Source organism: Sinocyclocheilus grahami, unplaced genomic scaffold (genome assembly GCF_001515645.1).
Source record: "Sinocyclocheilus grahami isolate Dianchi unplaced genomic scaffold, SAMN03320097.WGS_v1.1 scaffold741.1, whole genome shotgun sequence".
Classification (NCBI taxonomy): domain Eukaryota; kingdom Metazoa; phylum Chordata; class Actinopteri; order Cypriniformes; family Cyprinidae; genus Sinocyclocheilus; species Sinocyclocheilus grahami.
Window position 1 is genome coordinate 466426 of NW_015505920.1, and position 12218 is coordinate 478643.

Sequence of the window (12218 nt, forward strand, 5' to 3'; positions counted from 1 at the left end):
TCTCCATTTCCACATGGACCTGGCCCCCCGTCCCTCCCCCTGTTCCGCCTCTGCTCCACCACCCTCCTGGATGGTATTGTGTTGGGAGCATCTGGAAGCCGCTCCTTGGGGGGGCTCTGTCACAAATCCGGTCCGTGGCCTTCCGGCCGTTTACCAGTAGAGGTCACTCTACCATTACATTGACTCTCTCACTACACAGACTGTTACATGTCACTCCGGACTACAGTTCCCATCATCCATTGCACTTACACAGCTGTATTCACTGATCACACAGCCTTCACTAATTACACGCTCACCTGAGAGCCATTACTCACTCTATTTAACACCCACTCAGTTCCTGTTCAGATCGCGGAGTATTGTCTAGCGTTTTTCACTCCCCTAGTGTTAGCTACCTTACCGAGCCATTCTGTGTTTTCTGTTTTAGTCTCGTGTATTGTTCTGCATTTTCCACTCCCCTAGTGTTAGCTGCCTTACCGAGCCTAGTGTCTTGTTTTTCCTTGTTTTCATCATCTTGCCTTGTCTGTTTCCCCGTGTTCTGATCACTGCCTGTGTACCTGGATTATCCCTCGAGTCTCGCCCAATTGGAAACTGTTCGCCCCTACCTGGACCTTTGCCTTGTACCTGGATTATCCCTCTTGCCTTGCCATCAATATACCTGTTTGCCATTGTCTGACCTATGCCTGTTTTTGACCACGTCTCTTGCGAATAAAGCCTTGCAGATGGATCCGCAAGCTTCCTGTGTTCCCTCCGTTACATTTACAGTGGTGTAATGTAACTACGTAATAATACTTCGTTAAAATACTTAAGTATTTTGGGGAGAATCTGTACTTTACTTGAGTTTTAATATTTCTGTCAACTTTTACTCCAATATATTTCTTAATTAAATTGTATACTTTTACTCCGATACATTTCCCTGAAGCATATTCGTTACTTACTACAAAATAATGTCAGAAGAACAGAGACTGCCAGAAAGCAGGTTTGATGAATCAGTGTGTGGTCAAGATTCAAGATTAGAGTCAAAATGCCTCCGTATGTCGTTTTATGTCATTTAATATAGTTAATCTGTATCTCACTAAGAGTGCCATTTTTTCTCTCTCCAGATATCAGCATAACAAATGTAATATTGATTTTATACAAGTATAATAAAGTTAGTATTAAGTTACATTTTAGATGCCTGTTTTTGTCCAAAGCAACACGAAATCAATCAGTTTTTTGAACGAATGATTCAGCGACTCATTCATTAAAACAGTCCAATATTTCATTCCTAAATGAATCAACCTTTTGAATGAATCGATTTAATCTCGAGTTACTCTAACAGTGACTTGTTGCCACCTACTGGCAGTTTTAATTTAACATTTCAATCTTCAATCTCATCAATCTTTTCAAATATCAGTATTCATAGTTTTGTTTAAAACAAAATATTTATTAATTTTTAATTAAATATTTAATTATTATTTATTACATTATTTAAAACAAAATGTATTTGTAACTGCTGATTAAATGCATCCCCTCTGAGCTGCATTAAACAGTCTGTTTAAATGAATCTAAATGCCACTTCAGATGCAGATTCCATATTTGCAAAAACTGTTTTCTTATGTTGGAATGAAAGAGTCTTCGTACCAGATGAAGTGGCTCTTATGCTAAACCAAATATACAAAATGAAAGAAAGAGTTAAAACTGAACCCAATCTTGCTGCTCAGACTGTGTATAGAACAATTTAAAATATTTATTTGCTCCTTTTCTATTTTGAATTGACTTGTACTTTTGCTTTAAATACTTAAGTTTAATGTTTAAAAAATAAATATAGTACAATAAATATCACACATACTTTTAAACTTTTACTCAAGTAATATTCTAAACTGTGACTTTAATTTCTACCAAAGTCATTTTCTGGTAAGATATCTATACTTTTACTTAAGTGTGGATTTCAAATACTTTATCCATCACTGTTTCTTTATGTACGGGTGTATATTTTCCCTTAGATTGCAGTTGCATGGATATGAACCTGTTTTCACAGTTTCTATTAAAAATCAACTGTAGACAGTTTCCTGGTAACCTCAGCAACAGAAATAAGCACACTGACATATGCTTTTTTTATTTTTTTTAATGTATATTTCCATAGCAACAAGATACCAAAAACATCTTGCCTTAATACCACAGCACATAATGATAGTTTTCGTCGCTGTCAGTTGCACAGTATCATCTCACCATCTTGGAAAGCAGAATCTATCTTAACTATTGGTATACTTTTAAACTTTTACTCAAGTAATATTCTAAACTGTGACTTTAATTTCTACCAAAGTCATTTTCTGGTAAGATATCTATACTTGTACTTAAGTGTGGATTTCAAATACTTTATCCATCACTGTTTCTTTATGTACGGGTGTATATTTTCCCTTAGATTGCAGTTGCATGGATATGAACCTGTTTTCACAGTTTCTATTAAAAATCAACTGTAGACAGTTTCCTGGTAACCTCAGCAACAGAAATAAGCACACTGACATATGCTTTTTTTATTTTTTTTAATGTATATTTCCATAGCAACAAGATACCAAAAACATCTTGCCTTAATACCACAGCACATAATGATAGTTTTCGTCGCTGTCAGTTGCACAGTATCATCTCACCATCTTGGAAAGCAGAATCTATCTTAACTATTGGCTTCTGTGGCAATAACAGTGTGTATTTGAATGGATTGATAGGGAAAAGACTGTATGTGTGAAGAAACACACACATACATGGTTTGAACACCAATTTTAGTCTCTCTATAAACTTAACTTGTGAATACAGTAACACATTAATTTGTTGTGTTAATGATTTTCATTTTACATGCACCTGCAGTGATCTTTGTGTGGCCGGTTCTGAACCTGTAGCACTAAACAAGCAAATAAGTGTGTATGTGTGTGTGTGTGCACGTGGTGTAAATGTATGTGTGTAATAAAGTTTTATTATTATTTATTATTATTTTATCCCCACTTATAGTTCTGTATAACATGATTATTATATTACAAACACATTCTTAACTATTTTGTAGTGTTGTGTAAGTTGATGCCTGAAATGTTTGTGCAGAATTTCAGACCACAATGTTCTTTATAATGCTGACTTCATGTCTTATCTTGGCCTTTTTTGGGCTTGATCTAGCTCTACAGGTTGATATTAAGCATATTTTTGTTTTTGCATCTAGAGTAGTATAACAAGCAGCATTCTTTCTAGCTTATCTGATACCACAGACAGATTCCAGCCTGTGATAATGATAAACATTAAAAACGGGCAGACAAATTGGCAATCTCAAGTACAATCTTGTATGTCAACTGTAACAGAATAATGTTATATCAATAATATCATAGTATGAAATAATATTAGCAACAGATGAAGCAAAGATATCAATCAGATATCAAGTGCCTTTCTCCTATGTACGCATATCAGTTCAGTAAGTGTATGAAATCTGATCCCCCCCGAATAGTTTATTTGCTCATTTAGGAACCTCAATTGCTTCATATTCTCATACTCTCGTTCATTTATTTGTTCATTATGTCAGTGGCGCAGATGCAGCACTCACACTATAGGCTTGTTCTGTGTACTGAGGTTGATGGTGAGGTCATGCATCTAACTTAAGCTTTATTTATAGTTGCTCTGCACCAGTGCTGTCTATTGATTCTTGCAAGGAACAATTGAATGCATGGATGGATGAAATGCTCTGTGTAGATGTGTAAAGTGTAACATGATACTGATCAATTACATGTTTTCCATGTCTTTAACAATGTTTAATAATGGCTTTCCATTAATATTATTTACCAAAGCTCATCTGAATGTCTGAGTGAGAAAAAAAATAATTTTGTGTATGTTTGTTCATTAATGCGGAATAATGACACAAACTGAATTTTGATTCATATATTATTTCCACTTGTCTGTTATAATAGTTTGTGTACATATTCATTGTGGTTTAATTGAAAGCAACTGATTGGTAGCATTAAGGGAAAGAGTGCTGTCCAGTTTGGGGACCAAAATATTTAGCTAAGACTGTTTGATCCAGAACCAGAGGCCACCATAGTACTTCTTTTTTACAAATACACTCATACGCACCCACAGACAATTGATTCTTATATAATCTCCTCCACCCCTGCAAAAGAATAGCCAAGTTGCCATGGAAACAGTACACACATCTATAATTAGCATGCTAATGAGAAGGCGATAATGAGAGAGTAGCCTAATACAGTATATGGCATACAGCGTTCTATATGATAAACCGCCTGCATTTATTTTGTACATTTATGAAAAGCAAAATGGGTGACTTTTTACATCTCACCGTTTTCCAATTCTTTCCTATGTGTGTCTATATTCGGTGTGTACAGACAGTAACTTCCTGCTGGGAAATGCTCAGGGGAGTCGTGGGTACCCCATCGTGTACTGTTCGGATGGGTTCTGCGAGCTCACCGGGTTTGCACGTACAGAGGTAATGAAGAAGACATGCACATGTCAGTTCCTGCACGGACAGGAAACAAGCGAGAGAGTCACTCAGCAGGTGGACAAAACCCTGGAAGGACAGAGAGAGTTCCAGACGGAGGTCCGCTATTACAGGAAGAACGGTAACGACAATTCATTGTATAATTATCTTTTTCAGCACTTCATAAAATGAGAAATATAATAGTTTTTTGGAATGATTGTTTTTGATAGAAGTCTCTTATGTTTACCATCAAAAATACTGTAATAAGAGAAATATTGCAACTTAAAAGAATTGTTTTTAGTTTGAAATCATTTTAAAATGTAATGAATGAATTTTCAGCATCGTTACTTCAGTCTTCAGTGTCACATGATCCTTCAGAAATCAGTCTATTATGCTGATTTGCTGCTCAAGAAACATTTCTTATATTTAACAATGTTGAAAACAGTTGTGCTGCTTAATATTTTTGTGGAATTTTCTTTGATGAATGGAAGGTTCAAAAGAACCGAATTTGTTTGAAATAGAAATATTTTTGTAACATTATAAATGTATACAGTCATTCTTGAAAAGTGGGACAAAACGGTGCAAAATTTTAAAAAAAAAACTTGTACTCAGACAAATTAAACTACATTTATGTATCTTAGATGTACTAGGCTACTGAGCTATGCTTTGATACAACCTCCCAACTTTTCTGTTTTTTAACAAAATGTGCTTTTTTACCTTGGACTGTGTAATATAATTTCAACTTTATCTTTAACAGCATTCAAGATGTTTTTAACATTTCAAAACACATTCTCGTGTTAGCAGACAGATTACACTTTCACATGTGACCAACAATTCCACAACAAATATAAAATATCATAATTAAATATTATCAAAATATTCAACTGACGGAGGTGACCGAACTGACGGAGTTGACCCATCTGACGGTGGTGACGAAAACCTGAATTTGTAGTAATTTTAACTATCAAATACATTGAATCAGTCAATTACTGTATTAAAACAAACACAACAAACAGTGAGTATGTTATAGGTTATAAAGCTTTTATTCAAGAGTCATGTTTAAGTATTTTGATATATCATTGGAACACAAAATCTTATGGTGGGGACATCTGACGGTGTTGACAAATTTGGCATTTCTTTCACAAAACCAATGCACTCTAAAAAATGCTGGGTTAAATACAAAGCAGTGCTGGGTAAAATAGGGACAAACCCAGCAATTGGGTTGTATTTAACCCAGCATTTTTTAGAGTGTGGAGTTCATGTAGTAGCCATTTTATTTGTTTCTGTTGATGCTAGATGCTAATGGAACCTGCTTCAGGAGAATACAATTATCTAAATATTTCAAATAATTTCCTTAGAAATTGGAAGATGGTGTTGACATATCATGGCTGTGACACAGGAAATATTAACATTAGGATTTAAAATATTCTAAAACTAAAACATAGCAGAGCCTGTCTGACACTGATGTACACTGCAGAGGTGAACTGTGGCAAGGGGGTCCTTTAGAGTGACAGCTGCCCCTGATATTCCCTGATTTTATTACATTTTATTGAATGTCTGACGGTGTTGACAAAAAGTGGGGACGCAACTTTAAAATCTTATGAAACATGCATGTGTCATTAAAAAACAACCTTGCTTTGATAGGAGATATTATTAAGTGTTTCTTTTTGATAAAACAAGCTCTTTTTCATCATTAAAAAAAAACATTTTTATCCATTTTATTGCATATGAATGCTTGAACCCTTCTCTGTGGACACACAGTTTTAGATATAGTGAGAGGACATTAAGAAACACAGATTTGGTATAATAATGAGAAAATTAAATTGAAGGTGAAAATTGTATTAAATACATTCTATTATTAATCCCTCGTGACATTTCAAATTGAAAATATTTTTATTTTTTAAAGCTAATAGCAGTTACCCTTGCTGGACCTGTTTTGTCCCACGTCTCAAGAATGACTGTTTACTGTCATTTTCTGATCAATTTAATGCATCCTTGCTGAATAAAAGTTTAGTTTGTTTTTTGTTTCTTACCCTAAACTTTTGAATGAGAGTCTTATCACAGTTTTCAACATTGTTTCAACACTGATAATAAAAGTAAATGTTTCTTGATTTCTAAAGGATCATGTGACACTGAAGAAGGAATAAATTACATTTGAAAATATATTTGAATAGAAAACTGTTCTTTTAAATTGTAGTTATATATTTTACAGTATTGCTGTTTTTACTGTATTTTTGATTAAATAAATGCAGTCTTGGTGAGCATAAGAAAAAAATCTTAATTATTCCAAACTTCAGACCAGTAGTGTATATTTGTACTTTGTAGACGCATATCTGGAGCTTTCATAGTTTTTCTTCTGTGAACCCAGGTACCGTATTCTGGTGTCAGCTGGACATTGTCCCTATTAAAAATGAGAAAGGAGAAGTGGTTCTTTTTCTCTTATCCTTCAAAAACATCACTGACTCGTATGGCAAATCACATCCTGGCTCCACCACAGAAGGTAACTGACTGGCAGTGAGCCTGTTTGATCCAAATAATAGTTGATCTTATTTACTCTCTGTGTGTTTTTCTGTTGTGTCAGAGGATGGTACTCACAACAGGAAGTCCAGTCGAACTCATCTGAGTCAAGCTCGTGAGCGTGGCCGCAGCGTCCTGTACCACCTGACCTGTCAGTTCACCAATAGGAGCAAAAGGAAGCTGCCAAATGTAAGTAGATATGAAAACCACAATCATTCTCACTCACCTTTGTGGAGTGTAGTAAATCAGAATCAATATTCTGATATATTGAGTTGACTGAATATGTTGCACTTACAAGTAATCTGGTATCCAGTTAATAAATTAATGAAAAATTACTGAGTACACCTCTCAAATATGTTTGATTAGCAAAATTGTAGAAAAAACACACTTCAGAGAATATGTATTTAAAAAAAATAGCTTACCCTGTCATCAATAGTTTTAACCATAAACCGTCCAAAATTGTATTTAATATGATGACAAACTTATACTAAAAACAAAGAAATTAAACTTGGAACTCTGGGAAATAAAAAATCTTTATCATACACAATTTTGCTTCTCATTCTAATGCAAGTAAATTTATCTTGTATTTTAAGTATTTTTTCCTGGAAAATGGATGAGAATACTGGTAAAGAAAATGCATTATTATTTTTTAGTGCAGCATATAAAGATGATATTCTTGTTCTCTGACATTATGTTCTGTAATGACTGACCTTACAAACTGTTGACACTTTTAAAGAGTAAATGTCCTCGTGCTTCCAGCTAACAAGATGAAACAGAAGTCTACTGTAGCTAAAATGAAAAGGTCAGCCTCGTGTGTTGATATCTAGCAGAATATTCTATATTTACGTCCAGCTGACGATACTTACTTTCATAAATAAATATACCAGACACCAGCCCTTTGTACAGGACAATCAGTCCTCACGCTTGGAAAAGAACACACCGTTCCCAAAATCCTTACAACTCACTGAACACCTACATTGTGATGTAAATGCCTTTTTAATTAATTATATGTGAACAACTGGCTTTGCATAAGAAATCACGTCTATTGAACGTTCAGTGATGAATAGATGACTCGCAGCTGCATGAAAGCTACAAAAATTCAAACATACCCATGGAAGAATAAGAAGCTAGAAGTGAAAACAATTCCAAGCACATCTTGAAAATATGTCTTTCCGGTAGGCAAGAAAAGTTTGGACCGTAAATAGATGTTAACTAGGTCTTAATATGGTACAAAATATTGAACATAAAGTCTAATGTGTCTCAAATGACAAATTTTTATAGACCAAAATATTTGAAATCTGAATATAATGTCCCATGGAAGAATAAGAAGCTAGAAGTGAAAACAATTCCAAGCACATCTTGAAAATGTCTTTCCGGTAGGCAAGAAAAGTTTGGACCGTAAATAGATGTTAACTAGGTCTTAATATGGTACAAAATATTGAACATAAAGTCTAATGTGTCTCAAATGACAAATTTTTATAGACCAAAATATTTGAAATCTGAATATAATGTAAAAATAAAAAAATTATATCCAATCTTTGAGCAATTGATTGTTAAAATCCAAAGATAAGATCCAAAGATACTCTATGCCTATTTCAATGGCTGTGTGAATGTATCTGTGCTTCTTGTTCTTGTACTTGTGCTCACTCAACATAGTAATAAGTTATAAGGTGCTGTCTGTGAGGTTGCAGTCTGTATTGAATGTGACACAATAAAAAGAATAATGGCAAGAAAGATCTTTATTTGAGTGTCCTTGTGAACTGCAAGCAAAAACAAACATATGGCACGAACAGTGCAGCCATATTCCCAAAAAAGAACGATTCTTACAAGCCGATTCTTTTATTGAATATAATTCAAAAATATGATTTGAATCAACATGAAATACTGCCACGTATAACTTATAGTTTTAGCAGAGGAATATAAGTGAAATATACTCAGATTAATCGAGAGCTTGTGAATCAGAAACAGGGAATTGAGGACCTTCTCTCTTGTGTTGAGGTACAATTAAGAGTTGCCCTGGCATTTCACAGCAAATGTTAAATGTTCCTGCTGTGTGTCATTATGAGCCATACCTGCTACTTTTCTGAATGTCTTTAAGCTATTCAAATATTCTTTCTGAATGCAGCAGGTGTGGAGAATCAATGAACACTTATTTCTGGTGCATTCAGAAAGCAATAGCAAAAGTTAGACCTTTTGATTTGTTGCATTTGCCTTTCCATATCTTCATGGCAAATGACTGAATCCATCTTTAGCTTTTTTGCACTCACTGACATGAAACATCAAGGGCAAGCAGTGTTTGATATCACCATGCTTTTTAAGGCACAAATTACTATTTAATGAGAAACTGTGAGATTTATTTTGGAGACTTTGTTTTTTAGTCCTTCTGTGAATATCTTAATTTTTAATTTTTAAATAACTTTTTAGATAAAGTGAACTATCTAGTGCAGATGGTTTAAAATTTAGCAGTTTAAAAGCAGAAGTTCAGGTTTTTAGCAGAAGGTCAATCTGTAGCAAGGTAGACCACTGACCATTGGTAACCAAACGTTTTGAAAGGTTACTGGTTCATGCTTAATGTAGCAAGAAACCATTTCTATTAGGTTACTATTCTTTTTCTTTTTAATGAGGTGACAGCACATGCACATTGCACATTTGGGCATGCTGGGTCGCCAGTTAATTTAAAAACTCCAATAACACGGGCACGGCGTGGCCCACATTCACACAAAAGACGTAGTGAAGAATATTTAGATCGTCCATGATTAAAGTCAGAATATTATAGTCTAAAAGGCTGAATTACGGAGAAGAAATTGAATGCGGCTTTTATGATTTATAACAGCAGTCAAATCACCAGCTGCTGAGAAATAATTTGCTTGCACATAAAAATAAATGCTTCCACTTAAGAGGCTTTTAGTAAAAATGACATCTTAAGATAATATCCTTGTTTATTGAAGTGTGGAAGTTTTATAATTCAAATACATTTTGAAGCACGTTTGTCGGTGTAGAAATAGAAATAAAAAAAATGTTTTTTCATGTTTTTCACAGCATGTTTTTTCACAGCCAACTCTCCCGGAATACAAGGTGGCATCGGTGCAGAAATCCCGCTTCATTTTGCTTCATTACAGCGTGTGCAAAGCATTGTGGGACTGGTTGATCCTCCTTGCGACATTTTATGTGGCTGTCACCGTCCCATACAACGTCTGCTTCTCCGCCCCTGACGACAGCGAACCTGACAACCCGGACTGTGACTCCACCTCCAGAACCACCCTTGTCAGCGACATAGTTGTGGAGATGCTCTTCATCCTCGGTGTGTGGTGGGATTTTGTGGAAAATTGTATCCTACATTTTTAAACAGTGTTAACGTCCGACATCTGCAGAGCTCAGAGCTGCTTTCACCTTAAACATGTTAACAAAGTGACAATCACACCCTCATTCCCAACTGAGACCATCTTTCAAATCCACACTCCCGATATAATCGAGTTTTTGCACAAAGCATAAAACAAAATCTCTTTTCATTTAAAAAAAATAATAATAATACGGAAGCCCCGCTGTGACCTGAAGCCAGTGGTAATTTGATAAACCTCATGTACACAGATGTGGTAAAATAATTGGTTGATGAGACTAAATGTACCACGGAATAAGGATCTGCACAGAACAGTATTCATGAATATTTATTCAGTCCAGCATGTACGAGGGTTCATCACTCTAATTAGCATGTTTTTAATATTTATGCATTCACCGTCAATATTTGTGTTCAATTGAAGGGGCACTGTTTATGAACTCATGACTGTTCTGGTGAGAAATAGTATTCGATGTTTGAATGCTGTAAACAAATTATATTTCTAAATTCGCTTGCTTTTGTGTTAATTTGTTTCCCTAGATATCATTCTGAATTTCCGAACCACCTACGTTGGGCCTGCGGGTCAGGTGGTTTATGATGCTCGCTTGATCTGTTTGCACTACTGTACTACCTGGTTCATCCTGGACCTCATCGCTGCTCTGCCCTTTGACCTGCTCTATTTATTCAACATCTCAGTGGTGAGAATACATATTAAACCTTAAAATACTATAGAATATGGTTGTTCTATGCTATGTTATGTAATTTTGTGTCTCATCCTATTTATTAATCTCATTTATTGTATATTGCAGTAGTGGGTTCATACAGGGTAAACCAAAGTTATACATACAGATAAATACAAATTTAAACCTTGACTGAGAGTTGATGACTTCCATTCTATTTATTGGTGTTTTAATATTTATCATCATTTTCATAGTGTAAAGCTGTGCTAAATGTGAGTGTGTTTTTTGATAGACTTCCCTGGTGCACTTGTTGAAGACCGTGCGTTTGCTGCGTCTCCTGCGCTTGCTGCAGAAGCTGGATGGTTATTCTCAGTACAGTGCTGTGGTCCTGACACTACTAATGTCTGTATTTGCCCTGCTGGCACACTGGTTGGCCTGTGTTTGGTACGTCATTGGACGCAAAGAGCTTGCCAGCAATGACCCCCTGACCTGGGACATCGGTGAGGGACTGAATGGTTTCTCTGTGTATTAAGATGCCAGTTAAATACACTACCATTCAAAAGTTCAGGGCTCAGTAAGATTTTTATTTTATTGAAAGAAGAGTCTTATGTTCTCTATGCTTTTATTTGATTAAAAAAATAATTCCATAAAACTGTAATATTGTAAAATATTATGACAATTTAAAATAACTGCTTTCTATTTGAAGATATTTTAAAATGTATTCCTGAAGGTAAAGCTGAATTTTCAGCATCATTACTCCAGTCTTCAGTGTCTTAGTCAAATGATCCTTCAGAAATCATTCTAATATGCTGATTTGATGCTCAAGAAACTTTTGGATGGTAGTGTATATCAATTGATAGCTTCTCTTTTAGATTTTTTAAGTCAATATGAATTTGATGTTTCAATCCCCTATTTTTTCCTTCTAATTCCACTGTTCCTGTCCTTTATAGGTTGGCTACAGGAGTTGGGCAAGCGGCTGGAGACCCCTTACACGAATGGTACAGTTGGTGGCCCATCTTTGCGCAGTGCCTACATCGCTTCGCTCTACTTCACATTGAGCAGTCTGACTAGCGTTGGGTTCGGAAACGTCTGTGCCAACACAGACGCTGAGAAGATCTTCTCCATCTGTACCATGCTTATCGGGGGTGTGTTCACCAGCGTGTTTCAGGCCTGATGTATAATTAGCTTGTTTGTAGGTCAAGAGAGCCTCATTTTGGTATCCATATAGTTTAATTCCAGAAAG

General features: G+C 35.3%; 1 protein-coding gene across 1 annotated transcript in view; it reads left to right on the forward strand.

The window, feature by feature from the left end:
- LOC107560761 (potassium voltage-gated channel subfamily H member 4-like) overlaps positions 1 to 12218 on the forward strand; it is a 29466-nt gene that overhangs the window by 5558 nt on the left and 11690 nt on the right. The window contains exons 2-8 of the mRNA XM_016245021.1: positions 4353 to 4586; positions 6813 to 6944; positions 7026 to 7150; positions 10016 to 10262; positions 10836 to 10993; positions 11268 to 11475; positions 11926 to 12120. Coding sequence (XP_016100507.1) covers positions 4353 to 4586; positions 6813 to 6944; positions 7026 to 7150; positions 10016 to 10262; positions 10836 to 10993; positions 11268 to 11475; positions 11926 to 12120 — 1299 coding nt within the window. The remainder of the gene's footprint in view (positions 1 to 4352; positions 4587 to 6812; positions 6945 to 7025; positions 7151 to 10015; positions 10263 to 10835; positions 10994 to 11267; positions 11476 to 11925; positions 12121 to 12218) is intronic.